The sequence below is a fragment of the Python bivittatus genome, unplaced genomic scaffold (assembly GCF_059951505.1).
Source record: "Python bivittatus isolate LINGU-HERP-01145 unplaced genomic scaffold, Pbiv_v1 ctg000560_np1212, whole genome shotgun sequence".
NCBI lineage: Eukaryota > Metazoa > Chordata > Lepidosauria > Squamata > Pythonidae > Python > Python bivittatus.
The window spans coordinates 4,210,744-4,231,433 of NW_028277083.1; the positions used below are offsets into that span (position 1 = coordinate 4,210,744).

General features: G+C 46.0%; 1 protein-coding gene across 2 annotated transcripts; it reads left to right on the forward strand.

Moving 5' to 3' along the window:
- Positions 1-1,425: 1,425 nt before the first annotated feature.
- SLC29A4 (solute carrier family 29 member 4) lies at positions 1,426-20,046 on the forward strand. 2 transcript variants are annotated; one of them, XM_088148005.1, is made up of 11 exons: positions 1,426-1,600; positions 7,027-7,202; positions 9,702-9,833; positions 10,758-10,871; positions 11,174-11,302; positions 11,526-11,600; positions 12,806-13,071; positions 14,137-14,272; positions 14,356-14,543; positions 17,200-17,440; positions 18,454-20,046. In XM_088148005.1, the coding sequence occupies exons 1-11, from the start codon at positions 1,515-1,517 to the stop codon at positions 18,594-18,596; spliced, it is 1,686 nt and encodes a 561-aa protein (XP_088004131.1). In that variant the 5' UTR covers positions 1,426-1,514; the 3' UTR covers positions 18,597-20,046. The 2 variants fall into 2 exon arrangements, with proteins under 2 accessions (XP_088004131.1, XP_088004132.1); XM_088148006.1 differs by lacking the exon at positions 1,426-1,600 and adding an exon at positions 2,449-2,699.
- Positions 20,047-20,690: the final 644 nt, after the last annotated feature.

Sequence of the window (20,690 nt, forward strand, 5' to 3'; positions counted from 1 at the left end):
CCCCTTCCCCTCCTTCTTCTTCACGTTTCTTCCCCAGCGCTCCAGTACAAAGGGTAGCCATTTTCTTGGCGAAAAAGCAGCACCATTTTAATTTTAAAATTTTAATTTAGCTTAAAAAAACAAAATAGCCAACCACCCTAACAGTTAGGTGGAACGTAGCAGATATCTCAGAGGGTGAACAGGGAGTGCCTTTAAAAAGTGGCATTGCTGAGTTCATATAGATAGATTGATAGATGGATGGATGGATGGATGACAGAGATAGATAGATAGATAGATAGATAGATAGATAGATAGATAGATAGATAGATAGATAGATAGATAGATAGATAGATAGATAGATGATATAGACAGACAGACAGACAGACATGAATGTAAATTAATATTTATTTATTTATTTAGCATATTTCTATTCTATGCCCATCTCACAACCACGTGACTCTGGGCAGCGTATACAACTCAACAGTTAAAAACTCCATAACAATCTAAAAACAATCAAAAATAAACATATAAACACATAAAATACTGTAAACAAAACCCAAGAGAGCAGGAGAACAAACCTCACTTCATCTCATGCAGCCACCTGCAAGTTCTCCCAGGATCCCCAAGGCTGGTGAACCCCCCCCCCATGTTTTAAGGGCCTTCTGGAAGGCTAACAGAGATGGGGCTACCCTCACCTCGGGGGGGAATGATGTTCCGGAGGGCGGGGGCCGCAGCAGAAAAGGCATGCTGCCTGGGTCCTGCCGGAGGGAGCTCCTTTGGGGACGGGACCCCCAGCACACCCCTCCTGCCTGATCTGGTGGGATGGGAAAAAGCGGTCCTGCAAATTACCTGGCCCCGTGCCACGTAGGGCTTTAAAGGTCAAAACCAGCACCTTGAATTGCACCTGGAAGCAAACTGGCAATCAGTGCAGTTTGCAGAAAATGAATGAATGAATGAATGAATGAATGAATGAATGAATGAATGAATGAATGAATGAATATGGAACTGCTTGGATTCCACCCGAGTTCATAGATCAGTGTTTCTCAACCTTGGCAGCTTGAAGATGGGTGGACTTCAACTCCCAGAATTCCCCAGCCAGCAAGGCTGGCTGGGGAATTCTGGGAGTTGGTCCACCCATCTTCAAGCTGCCAAGGTTGAGAAACACTGCCATAGATTATGGGGTTTGGTTCCTTATATGTAGCCTTACCCTGTTTTCTAAGCATCAGAGAAGCTTTCAAAACCTTTGAATTCCAGTTTAGAGCCCGTTCTCGATGGCTCTTTTTCACACTCTTCCGAGAGATGCTCCTAGGCTGATGCTGATGCTAATCGGTTTTCCTGAAGTTTTAAAAACACAAAGAACCATTCTTTCCCTAGATTTACTTCTGACGGCCTGCAATTCGGTCCTTGCTCAAATCTATCGCAAACCCTTCCTTCGTCCAGGCACCTTCCAACAACCTGCGCCTGGCAAAATAACCCCACCGCATCGTTTTGGCAATGTGGGAAATACATTCCATGCCATCGCTGGCCGGAGGAAAATGAAAAAACCTCTGTTCGGCTGCTGTTGGAAATTGAACGAGGAGTCTGCTCTGCTGCACACCCCGAACGCAGGAATGTCTGCAAGGTTGGTCAAAAAAGTCAAGATGTCAGCCTTGATGGTGCCATTGATGTTCTGCCCCTTTTTAAACTGGCATTGTGGTCTGTATTTAACGCTGTGGTAATCTCCTTCCTGGGGGGTCCCCAGAAAGGTCAAAAAAGTCAAAGATGGGGGCCACAGCCATGCAATCGAAACCTGGCCCCTTTTTACCAGTGAGGCAGGGCTCTGATGGCATAGTTGTGGGGCCCCCCTTGCCTTTTTGACCCTCTCCTTGCAGACCCCCCTGCTCCCTCCCCCAGTGTCTGAAGCAGGGCGTTTGCTAATTGAGCGAGCGAAAAGCCTTAATCATTTTTCCAAATGCAAATCGTCGTCCTCGCCATCATGGGGAGCAGGAGGGGGGAAAGCTGCGGGAGAAGACAGAACTGGGGCTGGAGTTTGCAGCTCCCCTTCAGCCCTACCGCTGTGGGCCCCTCTTGGGCTGGTCTCTTTTCAGACCCATCTACTTTCCAGAAAAGGGGGCAGCACCCCACGTCTGTGGCTCTGCGCCTCTTGGAAGTGAGAGGGACAATCGATGAGAGAAAATAGGGCTGTTGTCTGGTAAACGCCCCCCCCCCCATCAATCAATCGATCGATTAACTTGGAAACAAACCCGTTGAATTGGATGATTCGGCCCGGCGGGGAAATCCTGGGGGTCTGTGTTCATCTGTGGGAGGAGCTGCAGGGTCCCAAAGGACTTCCTCGTCCTGGGGGGTCTCTGGGTCCCGGCTGCTGTCTTTGGCGCGGGGGGGGGGGGAGAAGCGCTCGTCCCCGGCTCAGCAGAAGAGCGAGCGAGCGAGCGAGCGAGGAGGCGAGAAAGAGAAACCGCGGAGCGCGAGGGGGGCCGGAGGAGGACAGGCAAGAGGCGGGGGGAGCAGGCGCTGTCCGTCGCCCCCCGCGCCTCCGCCCCCGAGTCGCCCCTCGCCGGAAAGGGCGCCTGGAGCAGCCGAGGGGCGGCCATGGAAAGTCGCCCCAGGGAGGCGCGGGCTGGCCGGCTGGGAGAGCCCCGGCGCCGCTGAGAGCGAGGCGGCCAGCGCTGCGGCAGCGGGCAGAGCTCCGCCGGGGCCGGGCGCCCGCAGCCCGGGTAGAGGTGAGCCCCGCTCGGCCGGAGAGGGGAAGGAGGGGAGGGGGCGCCGGGCGGGCCTCGCGGGGCGCAGGGGGGCGCCGGGCGCGCAAACCTGTTGGCGTCGCATCCTACGGGAAAGGCGGCGGCGGGGACGGGGGGGGGGGGGTCCTGGCCTTTCTGTCCGACGGAGGGAAGGGAAGCCAAAGCGGGGGGGGGGGGGCTTGGAGTGGCGGGACTATGGGGGGCTCTGCTGGGGTCGGGTGAGCCCTGAAACTAGGACGTGTCCCCTCCCTCCAAACAGCCTTTCCCCGCTTCACTTTTCTGCGAAACCCCCGAGACCCCTTGGCGGAGTTCCCCCGGCGCCTGGTCACGCCGGAGCCACAGCCCCTCCGGGCTCAGCTTGCTTGCCTGCCTTCTCCAAGCTGGCGCCCGCACGAGGCGTCCGACGGCAACCCTCCGCAGCCCGCTTGGCTGGGAACGAAGGGAGTTGGAGTCCAAGCTGCTGCAGGGCGACGGGATGGGGAAGGCTCTCGTCTGCCGGATCCGCCCGGAGGGCTGGCGGCTTGCCTGCCTCCAGGGATCTAGAGGGAGATCCGATGGGGTTGTACTGGGAGAGGCTGGTAAGCCCCAGCTCCTCGCTCTCCCCGTATGGGTGGCCAAGGTGGCTGACGCTCAAATTCTCCACCAAAGCAAGGAAAATGGGTGAGGAAACATCTCCCCATCTTTCTCTGAACTGTCTTTGGAAAATGAGTGTAGAAGGACAGCCCACTAAGGCACTTTTTCCATGTTCTACCATAATGGGACTGGGCAGGATGAGTCCCAGACTCTAGACTGGAGGTCACGAGCTCCAGAGACGAGACACGTTGTGTTGGGCCTTGCCGCCCAAGGTGGGGATTCATTGCTGCAGCTCAACTGGGGCCAAGCGTTGCATGAAGGTTCACCCTGCGATCTTAGTGGCATTTGAAGCAATGCCCTTCTCAGAAGAAGAGTGGATTTCAGCAAACTAAAGTGACTTAAGGAAAAGGTTGTGTTTATTGTATCTGGGTGAAAAGAAATCAAAACAGCCGGAACTTTGATGCAACCTTGATGGTCCACACTAGGAGATGTCATGTGAAATTGGTCTCATGCTTTTCTCCAACCCATAGAACAGTGTTTCTCAACCTTGTCAACTTTCAGATGGGTGGACTTCCACTCCCAGAATTCCCCAGCCAGCCTTGCTGGCTGGGGAATTCTGGGAGTGGAAGTCCACCCATCTGAAAGTTGACAAGGTTGAGAAACACTGCCATAGAATATGGAAATACATTGTGGCCTTCCTCACTTTCTCCAACCTGTTGTTCTCCACCCATTTGAAGACTTCCATTTCCTACCAAGGGGGCCTCTTTCTTCCCTGCCTTTGTTTCTAAAACAAGCAAAATCCCTGTGTCATTTGAACAACTAAAATGCTTTCCGGTGGCATCAAAAGTGGGCTGCAGCCAGACAACTCAAGTATTGAGTTTAAGATGCCATAGGACTCTGTTGTTTTGGCTGCAACAGTTGTAGGGTCAGAATGCTGCAGAAAGTATAGGAGAAGGTTTTTTGATAACATGATACATAATTAACTCCTTCAAGGTTTCTAAGACTGTCCTCCCTTCTTCTCTTTCTCCTTCCTTCCTTCCCGAATCTCTATCTCCTCCCTTCCTTCTTTCCTTCCTTCCCTTCTCTCTCTTCTTTCTTCCTCCCTCCCTCCATCCTTCCCTCCATCCTTCCTTCCTGAATTTCTTTCTTTCTTTTCCTTCCTTCCTTCCTTCCTTCCTTCCTTCCTTCCTTCCTTCCTTCCTTCCTTCCTTCCTTCCTTCCTTCCTTCCTGATTTCTCCCTAGGAGTATAGGAGGAGGTTTTTTGATAACATGATACATAATTAGCTCCTTCAATGTTTCTAAGACTATCCTTCCTTCTTCTCTTTCTTCTTCCTTCCTTCCTGAATCTATCTATCTCCTTCCTTCTTTCCTTCTTTCCCTTCTCTCTTTCCTTTCTTCCTCTCTCCTTCTCTCTTTTCTCCCTCCCTCCCTCCCTCCCTTTTACAACTAACCAGGAAAGTGTGGAATTGAGGTATAAAAGTAGCTAAATTTCTCATGCTGGATCTTCCAAGCTGAGATACTGTCAACATATAAGCCCCCCGCCCCGCCCCCAGCTGAGTTGCTTTTCTGAATCGAAAGCAGTCTGTTGTTGTTTTAAATTGCTTCATTCGCAGTAGAGCTGCTTTTTATTTTATAATATCCTAAATGCCTAAAACTAAACTGGGCAGACAAGGATGAATTCCTAAGATAGACCCAGGGTAACAAAGGTGTTAACCTAGATCTAACAGGTGTTACTCAATGATGTTTTTGTGTGCTAGGTTAGTTGGCTGAATATTGGCAGTGTTGGGGGTTTGAAAATAGGATGACGGTTTAAAAGGCAAATAATCCCCACGTCTTTCAGAACAGGTATTTAGAAATCCTTTCCTAGCGTCTTGGCCTTATCTGTTCCCCCCACCCTTTATTTTTTGGGGGGGAGGCATGTTAAGTTTGCAGACGTACATATTCCTCCATGTTTCTTTTCTTTTTTTCTCTTCACCTGCTGAAAAGACTTAACATAAGGTTAATTAAGCACGACTTCATCCCACTCAGAAATAATGCCAGGAAACAGCTGTATGCCTTCTTAGCGACAGCTCAGACTATAAAGAAAATGATGTCCTTTCAGGAAAGAGATCAAAGTCAGCTACAAAGGATAGAATGTGAACTTCCAGCTGGATACCTTGCAATATTTTCCCCCAGGGAAAGGGAAAAGCACGTTTGTTTTCCATTCTGTGGATAAAAAGAGCATGGAGTAGTAGGGTAATATAAATGTAGTGCTCTCTGTTGTCAGCACTGAGAAATTAAAAACCTTGCTCAAATGTTCTTCCAAGAAGTTGGTTGGGCACAGGCTGTATCAATGGTGCAAATCTGCAGACAGGAAAAGCTGAAGAGTCGGACTGTTGCTGCTGGTGTTAGAGAAGGATTCTGGCTTCTGGAAACACTGTGGACTAGAACCTTGTTTAGGCACCTTGGTGGTTAACAAAAGAGGTTAAATCCTACCAGGATGTCTTTTTTTCTCTTCTGAAGGTAAGTTCCCAGTCAAGTATAATATTGGCCTGGCATAGCAAGATAGATAGGAACAGGAGAAAGCAGAATACTCCGAGTTTATTTTTTCAAGCTTCATGTTTCAGGAATTAGCAACTCACTGGAATTGATGGCGCTTCCCAGTTCATGCTAAGCCCTGTTAAACCCGGTTAAATTGTACTGAGCCAGTGAAGAGAAATACACACATCCTTAGCTCTTCTTCTGAAATAAACACAATTTAAAAAATGGCCTTGGGGGGACCATTCGCTTCCAAAGTAAGGAAAACTCATAGCAGTGTTTTTTTGAGTGCAGGGCTTCATAACATGGATTCATTTCCCTTGATCTGGTGTGTTTCGGGGTAGTGCATCACGATTCCCATTATCCACGGCCGGGGTAAAGATAGACATTTGGACCAACCAGGATGGGGAATATTGATATATTCATGCTTCCGTATGGATTTTGTGCCTCTAGTACAGTGTTTCTCAACTTTGGCAACTTGAAGATGTGTGGACTTCAACTCCCAGAATTCCCCAGCCAGCCTAGCTGGCTGGGGAATTCTGGAAGTTGAAGTCCACACATCTTCAAGCTGCCAGGGCTGAGAAACACCGCTCTAGTAGAAAGAACTGGACATTAAATGAGCCAGTTTTGTTTTTCTGTTCACATATTTCCCTTGGAGCTCATTGCTTGCTCCTGGCAACATGCTTTTAAGAAATTAATCCAAATCCTTTTTTTTTTTTTAATGGAAGAAATTCTGCAGCCATAATTTGTCTAATTTGTCATACGCCACCCAGCGTCGCCGGTGGTGTGATGGGCAACTGTATACATTGGTTTACTAAATAAATAAAATAAATAATCTGAGTGCCCTTCCGATGTGTAGACTTTCTCTTCCCAGAATTCAGCCTGATCATTACTGAGAATGCTGGGAGTTGAAGTCTAGAAAATGCTCAGATGGGAGAAGATAGGCTTAAGCAATTCCATTCCATTGCCCCTTCAGCAAATTTCCAATTCCTGCTTGAACTGAAGAATTTATCTGATAGCAGATGGGTGTTTTGAGGTCTCTGTGTCCTACAAGCGCCATACTTATCTGGAGCTTTGTACCTCCATAGCTGAAAGGTGCTGATTCCTCCTTGCAACAGAACAATCCATGTCTTTGAAAAGTATTTCAGACGAAGTATGTAACGCTGATGATCCACTGGGACATGCATGGAGATGGTGATCTCTTCTTCCAACGTCTAGGTCAGCAGCCATGGTTTCCGTAGGGGGAGATCACCACTTCAAGGAAGGAAGTCCAGGGGTGACACCTGAAGGGAACGTCGTGATGAGCTTCAGTTTTGACAGCTACCAACTGGAAGAAGAAGAGCTTCAGGACAAAACAGGACAGACCAAGGGTGTCCTCACTTTCATGGAACCAGGTAAGGGTTCAAGAGATGGTTTGGGAACTGTCCAGATGTGGTTCCCCTGGAGAGTGTTGCTTTTTGGGGTAGCAATGAAACTTCCCTCAGCGTTTTTGTATTTTGTGATCTCCTTCCCTTACATGTCCATGCCTGTGTTTCTGCAGCTTAAGGACGTACGAAGCTCTTCTGATCAAGTTTCCACTCAACCTGGCCTCCATTTTCATAAAGTTCTGTTAATAATCATTCATCCTCCCACATTCAGCTGATCATTTCAGTCTTCCCTGGTTTGTTCGGGGGAAATTCTTTTCATTTTCTTTTTCTGCTTACCTTTGGTGAGAGCTGTGGTTACAGTTAAGGTTAGGAATCCAATACATTTGAAAGGTATAGGATGGGATAGGCTGGTGTTTAGGATGTTTGTGAACCTGGTTTTCAGTTCCTTGGATTTGTACAGAGTAAGTCCTGAGCTTCATGGTCAGATTTACAAATGGCCTCTCTGCACTAGGCTGGCACAATAGTGAAGGCTTGGAGAAAGTACGCTAGGAAAATATGTCCATTCCAGGCTTCAGTATTTATAGAACATCTGGGCAATTCAAAGACATCCTTCAGCCTGTGGATCACAGGGGATGATGTTGAACTGATTAAGTTTCTGATGCGCATAGCCCCAGGCCTGTTCTATCAAGGTAGGATGGCTGGTTGCCATCTATGATGTGCACTGATGAAGTCATGCTTTTTCCTCTAAATAATATGGCGCATTTAAACAGGCCCATGAAAAATGAAGAGAAAAGAAAATGAAGAATGAAGCACGCATGTAGGTTAGACCTGGGGTCATATCAATTTGGCATGGCAGTGGGTGGATGGGAACAAATCACAGAATTTGGCAGAACATGTTTCATGGTCTTGAAAGATGGAGTTCACCGCTAAGAGCTGCAATGACTTCTCTCTTCAACATGGCCTCACCACGGATGTCCCATATTCCTATTAAAAGATGTGCTCAGTTCAGCCAGTCCCGTGAAGAAGATACATTCTTTTGTGTGCTTAGCTTCTATGAGGCCGATATCTCGTAGCCCTGCCTTCTGGAACATTTGTCTGCTTTTTCTTATTCCGTGCTGTACGATCTGGCTATTTCGTTCATTTGCGCACCTCTTGACTATCACCTCAAAAGCTGCAATTTGCCTAATGGAATTTAATCAGGGTGGTGTTTATCGAGCGGCGTACATCAGCCCGGCAGGCCCTAGATAACAAGGAGAAATAGGCAGTTTTGAAACCTGAATGCCAGCATTTAAAAAAAATCACAGCTAAACATGGTGGTTAAAATCTCTTTTTCTCAGGCTGGGAGAAGAAAGTGGTGATTAGCTGCTCCTTCATATTTTCCAGCTTGATCCCTGAGCCAGAGCAGATTTTTCTGCTTTTCACTTTGCCATCCTTTTGAGAGTGACAGTTCTAGAACTGGAGTGAGAGCGCTCCCTTATCCAAGCGAGGAAAGGTGGGGCGTTTAATTAATTGGTTAATCAATGAGGAAACAGAAAAGATTCTGTCTGTGTAGCTTTACAACGAAGTAGAATTAGCTCATCTGGTTGTGATTCCTGTCTGGTTTACCCTGCAAGGCTGACATCAATCTTGCAAGTCTGCAAGTACAGTCCTCCCCCTGTCTCCTTTACACCCCAAGAACGTAGGGAGGGTCCCTTCTGATCCTCTTGCTCCACCCATTATCCAGCTGCGGGCTATGCTGCCTCTTATCTGACCACTCCCTTGGCAGCATCTCTTTGCCCAGTCTCCCAAGGTCTTTCCCACATACCATTACAATTTTGCTTTCTCGCTGCAACCTCCCAGATGTTGCCGGCTGCCTTCAGATTGGCCGTAATTATGCTATCTCTTGCTGTAACTGCCAGCCAAAGATGAGGAAGAGTTTATACCTATGTTTGCCCCCAAATTGCCCTAGCTAATTTCCATTTCCAGGAGGGTCCATACAGGACGAAGACTCCTAATGTCATCACTGCTCTTGGGCCAAAATTGTGACTTGGAAGAGCATGTTTGGAAAATGGATGAGGACATATTGACATGATTCCAACCAGGGAAGTTTGCCCATCCCTAGGTTTAAATCTGTGCAGGGCACAGGAAACAACACAAGGTCCAGAAATTGTACAGTGGACAGACCTGATGTTAGCCATTCAAGGTAGTCCAGACAAGAAGCATGACATGAATACTAGCTCTATCTTTATTGCAAGGTTACATTAACAGAAGTCTCAAAGTACCCCTCCGGTCCTTACTTTTACTCTCCCGAAAACTAGGGAGGGTCTCTTCTGAGACAGTTTCTCCACCCCTCCTCCTTCAGACTCAAATTTCGTTTATCAGACTGTTGTCCAGGCTGTGGCTCTTCCTCCTCTCTCCCAAGGTCATTCCCACATATCATTACATTTACACCTGGATAGATACAGAAATGCTCAGGAACAGGGGTTGAAAGGACAGTATGTCTCACCACAGCTCCTTGTCACCTTTCTGTCTTCTTTTGGGCTGTAGTCTGTGAAGACCCTGAACCTCAAGATCGCTATCACGGAATTTACTTTGCTATGCTTCTAGCGGGTGTTGGCTTTCTTTTGCCTTACAACAGCTTTATCACAGATGTTGACTACCTTCATCACAAATACCCAGGTAGGTGTATTTTTTCAATATCCCCAAACTCCCCAAAGCATTGAAAGTCTTTTGGTGAGCTCTTTTCTGGAATGAAAGCTATTAGAAGTAGGCATTGTAATTGATTTTGAACATACGCTCATAACACGCACCGTCAGTGGAAGTTTGTGCCTTTTGGATTCCACCTCTCCCATAAGCCTTGGCTAGCATGGCTACTGGCCAGGCCACTGTAGTCCACAACTTCAGGAGAACCCCAGATTTAAGAATTAGGAGCCTCTCCCGGGATGTGTTTTTATTTGCAGAGTCTCACTTATTCAGTTGAACTCAGGGGTCTGAATGCCTCCTTCTTAACACAAGACAATATCAATATATTGAGGTTGGAATTCCTAGATGCCAAGATGAAGATTTATTGTTGCGTTATTTATTTATTTATTTATTATTAAATTTGTATGCCACCCATCTCCCCCAATGGGTGACTCTGGGCGGCTCACAGTTAAAATCAAAACCCCGACAACAATTAAAAATACCCCATAAATAATTAAAACAAGTGAATCCATTAAAAGTCAATATAAAAAACAAACCCTATACAAAATACTAAAAACATTCAAGATGACGGAGGGGGCAAAATCAATCACCCCACAAGCCACATTATTGAATAAAGCACCCTGCTCTTGTTCCTCTTAATAAACCTCCAACTTTTGTTGGACCCAAGGAGCACCACAGAACTTCACTGCATGCAGTGTTTCTCCTTCCCACCTTATTCCCTACCTCCAACCCCACCTTTTTTCATCTGTTGACACATCACCCAAAGCCAGACTATGGTTTTTTGGTTTTTGTTTAGCATCTTGTGTGAACTCAATCAATGGTGGCTTCTTCAGTTCGCCATACTGAAGCAAGGCCCTGGTTTAGCATGATGCATGAACCCAGCATTGTGTCTTTCTGCAGGGACCTCTATCGTGTTTGATATGAGCCTAACCTACATTTTAGTAGCCCTGGTTGCTGTCATCCTCAACAATGTCCTGGTAGAAATGTTGAGTCTTCACACCAGGATCACTGTGGGTATGTCCAGAATCCCCCTGTCCTCCCCACCTCACCTCTTGGCTTCCGCTATTCACTAAGAAAGTTGTAGCCAGTATTACAATTTTCGGTGTGCCTTCTCTTCTCCATATCATCCTTCAAAGTTTCAGCCAGAAGTTGCAGAAGGAAGCCATATAGAGGTGCTACCTGTATATTACTTATTCTCAATGCTCCCCATTGTAGGGAGTATTAGGATTTATATGTCAGAAGATAAACTTCTGGAATGTGTAGCATCCTTGTCTGTAGAAGTGGCACGCGTCTTTTGTGGCTGTTGTTCGTTTCAGGATATCTCTTTGCTCTGGGTCCCCTTCTCTTTGTGAGCATCTGTGACGTCTGGCTTGATCTCTTCTCCCAGCACCAAGCCTACGCTATCAATCTCATGGCGGTAGGCGTGGTGGCCTTTGGGTGCACAGGTATGTGTGGGAAGGGGAGCAGAGACTCTCCCAGCCTCCCAGATGTCTGGGAACAGGAATTGCCTGGTGGGACTCATGAATGTCATTCTTGACCACAAATGAGTCAGAGGAGGTGGAGCAGAAGAAGTTCCTTAACGAAGATGGGATCTAGTTGCTATGTCTTGGCCTAGGCATCATAACTCTCCTTCTCCTTTGCTTGCTCAACTCTGTCTCCCCTTTTAAGTGCAGCAATCCAGTTTCTACGGTTACACCGGGATGTTGCCCAAGCGCTATACTCAGGGAGTGATGACAGGCGAAAGTGAGTATTACCTTAAAAACTCTTCATTCAGGGCTAAAGCAAATGTTGTAGCAAGAGATCTGTACCTGCCTCTTCATGATTTGTTCTTATCTCTGGAGCCACCTTTAAAAATTGTCACATTAACCCCTTTGGTGATTGCTACAGTCTGCCTTATGGTAGGGCCAGCCTCCTTGGTCAACTCCAACCGAAGGCATTAAAAAATAAAACAGAGTTAAGGGCATCTAGAAAGTAGGGCATGGCCTCTTGAATGGACTCATCCCCCTTCAGCTTTTGAGCAGCAGATGTCAGTGTCAGATAAAAATCCTTGCCCAACTTGTTTGAGCCAATGGAGGGGCAAAATAAATCTATCAATAGCAGTGTTGCCTCTCATGAACCCTTTTCCAAACTATCTTTAAAGCCACAAACCATCATCAGCCATCTCCATCCCAAATGACACCATTTACTTGACCCCACCATTAATCCCCATGCCCAAGGGGAAGACACATTTCATGTCTCCCTTTTCTTCTGGGTGCAGACTCAGCCTTTCAATAAGTGGCTCCCACAATGGCTTCTTTTCTACTTGATGGATTTTGCTAATGTAGGATTGCCTTCTGGTCATCTGAATCCACAGCTCTTGGATTGGAGGGTGGGATTGGGAAGGCTGAATGCTGACCCGGACAGATGGCACCACAGAGTAGCCTTGCAAGCTCTCTCCTTGCTTGTTGGCCTGAGAGCTAACAGCTGAGGCATGACCTGGCCCGCCTGGCCCATTCAAAGACTTTTGGTGGACATGTTCTTCTGGCAGTGCCAGAGGGAGAGAAGAACCCAGTACCACAAGAGGCAAATGGGTCTAAAGGAACATCTAACCCTTGTTCTTATGCAACAGAAAGCGTTTCTGACAGCTCTTACACACCTTCTCCTCCTTTGCCTGATGATCCTTCTTGCCTCTCTCGACAAGTGTAGGATATAGACCCTGCTTGACATGGATGTTTTCAGATGAGGGCTACGAGCACTAAGAATCAAAAGACAACTTGGGAGCTATCCTGTCTTTTCCTTCGTAACATTTTACAGTATTTAATGGGATGGAAAGAAGAGATGGAGGAACTGATATGTATGGGGAACCAGGGAGATCTCTTGACCAGGCCTTCACAAACTCTGGTAATGCCATAGTCCAGGGGGTTGCCTTAGTATTAACACACAAGCTCAACTTCAGCTCTTCCTTCCAGGCACTGCTGGGGTCATCATCTCCTTAAGTCGCATCTTCACCAAGCTTCTACTGTCTGATGAGAAGGAGAACACCATGATCTTCTTCTGCATTTCCGTTGCACTGGAACTCACTTGTTTCATCCTCCACCTCTTGGTGAAACAGACCTACTTCGTCAGGTATTACACCTCCCGCTCCCAGAACGGGGCCTCTGAGTTTAAAGGGCCCGTGGACAATGGCACCGGATACAGAGTCCACCACGATGTCACAGCAGAAGACATCCGATTTGTAAGTTGTGGCCAGAAATGCTTTGTGCTCCTTGGGGTTTTAAACTTAAACTTTTACATTTTTGAGAACAACTTTCCCTAACCTGGTATCTCCTGGCAATGTGAGAATTTGTTCCTCATTCAACATATTGGGAAGATGGATCTTAAATAGTGGAATTTTTAGAAATAGTGTCTAGGAATAGAAACATCAGCCTCTAAGCCCTCCAAGGTGATGCTGATCAAATTTGGCAGCAAGTTATCCAAAAGAAACATAATATTCCTTCCTTCCTTCCTTCCTTGTACAATTTCCTTCAAACCCAAGATATCACTGCCAGACCCCCATCTCGCCTTTAACAATAAAACATAAAACAAAATGCAATTCCACAGATATTGAAAAGGTGGCCTACTGCAACGTAAGGATTGTAGGTTGGGTGGAATTACGCAAAGTACGTTATATCTAAGGATTGGCTGAAGGAGAGAAATGGTGACCCCTCCTGGTGCAAGAAGTTAATTCAAATGATTCCATGGTGACAGAAAGTTCACCTTGGACATGGCAAGGAAGATTTGAGACTCATTTGATCTGATCAGTGGGTTTATATTTCTTTCGGGGATTTCAACTTCCCCTTTTGCCCAAGAGATGGTTTTCAAAGGAACGAATAATCAAAAGTACCACCAGCTTGGCGACATGGTTAAAATGTTGAGTAAAATTAGGGAGATGCAGATTTAAGTCCACTCTTGGCTACTCGTACCTCTCTCCTCAATCCGCCTCACAAGGTTGTAGTTGCAGAGAAAAATGGGAAGCCACGTATACCATCTGAGCTCCCAGAGAGAATGAATGAATGAGTGAGTGAGTGAATGAATGAATGAATGAATGAGTCTACCTCTGCCTAGAGAGATTCATGCAGAATTGATCTGTTGGCCAAAACAATTGTAGAGGTCCTCCATGTTTAAAAGTGTACCTCCAAATATTACGTCCTTATCATCATCATCATTGCAATATCCTCCTCCTCCTCCTCCTTTGAGCTATGCTGGAGGTTCTTGGCAGCTGACGTTGGTGGTCGCTATTTCTCTGTCCTTTTGCTCCAAGGAGAATCCGCCTCACGGACAAGACGCCTCTCCTCCCCACACCTTTGGGCAGGCGGGTGAACTGGCGGGCAGCGGTACCTACGTTAGATTTGACGTCCCTCAGCCTCAAATCAAAAGGAGTTGGCCAAGCTTCAGAGGTAACCATCAGGTCTGTCCGTTGTACAAGCCAGGATGAAAAGCAATTCTGGCCTAACTGCCCTGTTTCTCTGGACTCTGGTAGATCTGATGCTTCACCGCTATGTCGTCTCTCGCGTGATCGGGGCCTACATGCTGTCCATCGCTGTGACCTACTTCATCACCTTGTGTCTGTTCCCTGGATTAGAATCGGAAATCCGGAATTGTACTTTGGGTGAATGGCTCCCCATCCTCGTCATGGCCATCTTCAACCTTTCTGATTTTGTGGGCAAGGTAAACCTTGGTTTGCCTATGACAAAACATGTGGCCATTGCCCACAGAGCAATTTCTCTTTTTCTTTTTTAATATGATTTTTATCTGAAAATTTAAAAGGGTAAACCTGAAAAGGAATCTAGAATAAAGAAAGGAAAGAAAAAGGGGAAAAAGGCAAAGCCAAAAGTTCAGAGAAGGAAAAGAAATATAAAGAGGTAGCTTCTGATTTTCTTTACAGCAGTTATAAGTTTAAACATAACTTTACCTCTTACTTTATAGAAAAAAAGAGTGATATGTTGTAAACATAATCTATTTTTTTCTAATCATCAAAACTGTAAATCATACATTCGTTTTTTTCTACTTCAAAACAAAATGAACTTGAATGATTTATGATTTTGATGCACAGAGCAATTTTCTGTTGAACGTAGATGGACTCACTTGCACAAGTCATCTTCTCTGCAACGGCTTTGCTGAGAACGTCCACACATATCAAGTCTCCTCTGGGCAGATGCTGTTCTAGTTACACTGGATTTGCTGTGCAACATACAGCTGCTCCCTTGCATGCTTTATAATACTCGTCTTCCGTGAAAATCACTCTTATTGACTACAAAATACAAGAATTTATTTACTCCCCAGAGATCTGCAATGTCACTAAATTCTGGATTGAAAAACCTCCCATCTCCTCGAGAATACCACAGTGGGGGATGAATCTAACACTATGGTAATTTTGCTATAGTGAGGGAGGATCCTAATATCTAAAGACCTTAAGACAATTTTGCTGGGGCTCTAACAATGTAAATATAACATAACATAAAACATAACATAACATAACATAACATAACATAACATAACATAACATAACATAACATAACCCGTTGGGGGAGATGGGCAGCATACAAATTTAATAATAAATAAATAAATAATATAATTAATATAATATAATATAATATAATATAATATAATTAGAGGTCTGCTTTATAGAATAATGTACATCCAGGATTAGTTTTCCTGGTTATGAGATTAATAATCTTAAAATTAGTGGACTCTGTTTTGGACTTACTTCCTTCCATTCATTTCCATCTCCTTCCTTCCTTCCTTCCTTCCTTCCTCCTTCTAACTTCCTCCCTCCCTCCCTTTTCCATTTCCTGTCCTGGTTCAGGTTTCAAACTCACACACTCTATTGCTAGATGAAAATAGCAATTTACTCAAGGCTGAGCAGATTATGGCAAACAAAAAGGGAATGTAAACCAACAAAGTCTCTGGGAAAGAAAGCTTGCCTAGGTGGTTTCGCTTGCAACAGGAGCAGGCAGAAGAGTACTAGTCAAAATCCATTCTGAAGTTCAGAGAGCAGAGTCAGATTTGTCAGCCAGTCCAAGATCAGAGTTTCACGAACAGGATTCACAGGAGCAACAACACACCAGAGCAGGAGATCAGATGGTTGTTTCCAACAGAGAAGCAAGGGTCAGGGCTGCCTCTTAAATCAGGCTGCAGCCAGCTGTCTTTAATCAAGAGAGTTACTGCCTTGCTTGGCAAGGAGCCTCACTGAGTATCATTGCTCTGCTCTCCGCTCTACTTGCGGAGTCTGAGGGCTTGGAGACCATGCGTCATCATCTGACTACTCCAACTGTTCTGATGGTGCCTGTGTTCGATCAGCCTCAGGTGATTCCTGGCTTGGTGTCTCCTGAGGCTGACATTCCACTGGTACAGCTGCAGCAGCTTCTTTAGAGTCACTCTGAGTCCTGGGCTATGACATTTCTTTCCTCCCTCCCTCCCTCCCTCCTTGCTTGCAGGATGCTCTATGAAGCGCATCTGAGTTTTCATTAGGAAGGACCTTAAAGTATCTTTCCTGCCAACCCAGCCAGAGACTCACTGCCTTTTCCAAGCAAGAGCCAGGATTCTCTGGAAGTTGAGCTCTGGCCAGGCATGGCAAGAGAGACTGCAATTTCAGAGCAGATGCTTACTTGACACACCGCAAGTGAACATCTGGAAATTGCAGCTGCAAAGGAGCTAGCTTTGCTAGGATCCTGCAGAACGGCTCTGTGGCTGAGCATTGCTGTGAATGAGAAAAAGCCTTAGTCAGCAGGATCAGGTCACAGGTGACATCCATCATCTGGAATCGTGGACAAGCAAGATCTGGGATTGGTATGCTGTGTCAGAGGTTCCCTACTGGGGTCACAAGGTGAGCAGAGAGGAAGCGAGCAGTGGGTCAGGTCAAGGTCGGGGGGGACAAGGACCTCTTTGTGCCCTTCTCTCCCTTTCTGTTTCTGGCCTTCTCCTTTCTCTCCCCAAGCTGCCCAGTGGAGACGTTGCATTCCAACCAGAGGTCTGAGTTGTTCTCTCACAGAGAGACTGAAACTAGGAAAAAGTTGCTTGAAAATAGATGGATGGCCACATCCAAAGTTTGCAGGTTCAGAAGGGGTTTGAACTAATACCAGCTGGAATCTTACCTCTGCCTGTGTTGTAGCGTGGCACCAAATCACAAGTCCGGCTGCTAGCTGTCAGGTTAAGCAAGTCTCTCAACCCTGTGCCAGTCTACCTGTGAATCCCGACAGCTGGCTTTGCCTTCGTGTGGGAGAAAGTCTCCATGGAGCCTAAGTCAGATCCAGGAAGTATCTTATATTTTGCTTGTGGATTCTGCAGATCATAAGCTCTTCTTTTTCTCTCTCTGCATTTCCAGATCTTGGCTGCCTTGCCTTATGACTGGAGGGGAGCCCACCTCCTCCTCTACTCCTGCCTGCGCGTCATCTTCATCCCTCTGTTCATCATGTGCGTCTACCCCAACGGGAAGCCCACTTTCAGCCACCCAGCTTGGGCATGCATCTTTTCGCTCCTGATGGGCATCACCAATGGCTACTTTGGCAGCGTCCCCATGATCTTGGCTGCCGGCAAAGTGAGCCCCGAGCAGCGGGAATTAGCAGGTCAGGGCAATAGTTATCCATCTCTCCCCCAAAGAATTGCGAGACAGTTGCCAGAAAAGAAAGCCAGTATGAGTTTTTAGACCAGATGCAACAATATTGGCATCAGCTCCACTTAATTATTTTATTATAGCAACTACCTTGTAGAGAACATCCATCCATCCATCCATCCATCCATCCATCCATCCATCCATCCATGTTGAGAAGGAGAATTATTATTAAAATAAATCCATGGGGTTGAAGAGGCAAGTGATGTCATGCAGGTCCCTGTGTAATGCAAATTCTGGGATTTGCATCATTTGCACGATGAACACATGATGTGCTTGACATCATCATGCTCTTTCCCAGTTGCCTATGACCACCACCTTCCTTGAAATTTAGCCAATGGCTTAATTATCCTCTTCCTTGCTTTCTTGTTCAGAAAAAAAACTATTTCAGCAGCTGATACAGTTCAGCAACCCAGTGCTACCAGTCAGGTGGTGCTTTAATGTATAACCTCTTTTGGCCCCCGAGCCTCCAGGTAAAAAGTCCAGAGTGTTTGATAAAGTCTAAATCCTGTGGATGCAGTCAGGAAGTCCATCCTAGACTTGCAGTGATTGATCCAAACCATGTTTTTCAACCTTGGCAGCTTTAAGATGTGTGGACTCCAGCTCCCAGAATTCCCCAGCTGGGGTTAGAGTTGGGAATTCTGGGAGCTGAAGTCTATACATCTTAAAGTTGCTGAGGTTGAAAAACACTAACCATATTAATGATCGAATGGAGTGCAGCCCCTGATGGTGATGGCCGTGATGATGGTTACAAAACTTAATTTGTTGCAATCATAGATGTCTGGTAGAAGCCATGATGTCACTCCATTTGGTATGTAGTCATCCCTCAAATGAAGACATGCACATCATAACATCATCCTGCAAATTATGTCAATTGTGTAATTTCCATCCTTTGCAGGCAACATCATGGGCTGTGGGACATCCTTGCCCTCTCCTTGTAACCATCTCTTCTCTGTTTCTCATTCCCAGGTAACACCATGACTGTATCCTACATGACAGGGCTGACCCTGGGCTCTGTTGTAGCCTACTCTGCCTACAGCCTCACCAGCATTTCTCCAAGTTCCTGTGTCTACCCAGAGAACTACAATGCCTCCATCCCAGATGGGAACTGACCAGACCAGAAATGGAGTACTGATGTCGAGGCATACCAGGCAAGAAAGGGAGGGAGCCTGTGACTCGATGCCCCCTGCAGGCACAGCCCTGGAGCTTTCAGGATCAGCATGGAAAATCCAAGCCACATCCTTACCCATGACCATGTGTATGACACCCATACTCATACTCACATGGGTATGATCCATGTGGCTACTTTCCTGTGCAGGTTGTGTTGTTCCTGTTTGCTCAACCAAGTTTGAGCAGGAAGGCTTTCTCCCGTGGACTGCTTCGTGTCCTATACAGTTATCCGTAGTAGCAATCGAGTCCACCGGTCAGAGTACCATCTTGCCCATGTCGTCATGACAGAGGCTCCCTTTGCTGTCTCTTGCTTAGTTTTTTAGGCAGCTGCTTAGTCAACAGTTGAAGACACATTGTCTCCCACGATGATGATGTCAATTCCTGGTCTTTGTGACAGCCTGATGGGCTGTGGAGTGGCTTTTGCACATGGCACTGTGTTTTTAGGGTGCAAAAGAGGGCGAGGTAAAAAGCCATTGGCTCAGAAGCTTCGTTTCCTTTCATGGAACTCCCCTGAAATTTTGGGGAGGTTTGAGGAGGTGAGAGGCATATTTCAAAGGCTTGTGAATAAAGCATTCTTTCTGCTGGAGCTACACCAACATAAACCTCCATACCAAGTTCCATCATATCCCAGAGTTGTTAGATTAAAATCAAAATTACAAATGAGGATTCTTATTTTCCGCAGGGACAGGACACAAAAGCTGGTATGAGTGGCTTTTCCTGCAATGCACCCTTCTAACATTTAAAATACAATCTCTTATTTGATTGCTCTTCCATTAAGAAAAGATAACTCCCTGCATAGAGAAAGATAGCATGCAGGAGAGGATTCTAATTTTCTCCCTGACCACTTCGTTTTTTGTCTGTGATAGTGGGACATTCAGATATGAGATTCCACATCTATCTCCTAAAATCTGTAGAAGTTAAAAAAAAAAAAAAAAAAAGGCAACAGATATGTTGTGTTGGCTTGCTAAGAAGAGCCACGCTGTATGAAACCAAAGACCAGAAGGAATGTTGAAGATTTTTTTCTCTTATCCCTTGTTTGCTTCCACTTCTACGTTGTCCACTTAACTGTGGATAAGTAGAATTCTTCTGCTGCATCATCACGGATAACAGGGTGTTCGTTTTACATTTCTTTAGTCCGGTTGAAAGTATTTATTTTAAGTTGGGTCGTCTCTACTACCACCACCATTCCAACAAAATCAGCTTGCCCCAAGCCAAGATCCATGAAGCATAGGTCTCTTCAAGCCACAGATGGATCCTGTTGCTTTGTATCTCTCCTAACTATATATCCCACCCAGCTCCAGATGTATTTGTATAAGAGTCACTTATACAGTGAGATGGGCGGCATATAAATTTGATTAATAAAATAGTAAAACAATTTATCTGTTCTGTTTCTATACCTCCATCATCTAAAAGATTCTACGGGCTTCTCTCGGGAGGAAGCTGGCAATGTTGCTGAGTACCAGCAACCTCCGGATTTGCTTCTGGGAGCAGTTTGCTTTTTGGAATACTGAAAGCACCACCTGTTTTTCAAGAGGCAAGAATTGTCCCATCTTCAGCCAGTTTGCACATTTACATACATACAATGCCTAGAAGAATCAGAATTGCTCATGATCTTGGGCAATGATGTTGAGTGCCTGCATTTGTGGGTGGAAGCGATCTGGAAAGGAAACCAAGGGAGGGGGGATAGGGGATCCTTCATTGACCAAGGCTTCATTCCACTCCCAGTTTCCAGGACCACCACAAGTTAAGAGATGACTAACAGTCTCAAATGGAAATGAGAAACAGCAAAGCAGGAAGACAGATTCAGACCCATCATCCTACATCCTGTTCTCCTTACTCTTTGTCCTAGAAGAACACTAAGTGTTAAACTTCCAGTCTTGAAGCCTAGAGTGGAAACAGTTAATCCAAGGAACAAGAATCTCAGAGCTCTGATGAACAGTCCGTATTAGAAGTTTGGTTGAGGTTCTATCACAAGAATGCCAGGGAACATCCTACTTTCAAGTGAGACTCTTATATATGCACTATTTATTTATTTA

Coding starts and splice junctions, on each gene's coding strand:
- SLC29A4 (XM_088148005.1), top strand. CDS start 1,515: ATGAAAAAACCTCTGTTCGGCTGCTGTTGGAAATTGAACGAGGAGTCT. Junction 1,601..7,026: donor AACGCAGGAATGTCTGCAAG/GTTGGTCAAAAA, acceptor TCCAACGTCTAG/GTCAGCAGCCATGGTTTCCG. Junction 13,072..14,136: donor CAGCAGAAGACATCCGATTT/GTAAGTTGTGGC, acceptor TTTTGCTCCAAG/GAGAATCCGCCTCACGGACA.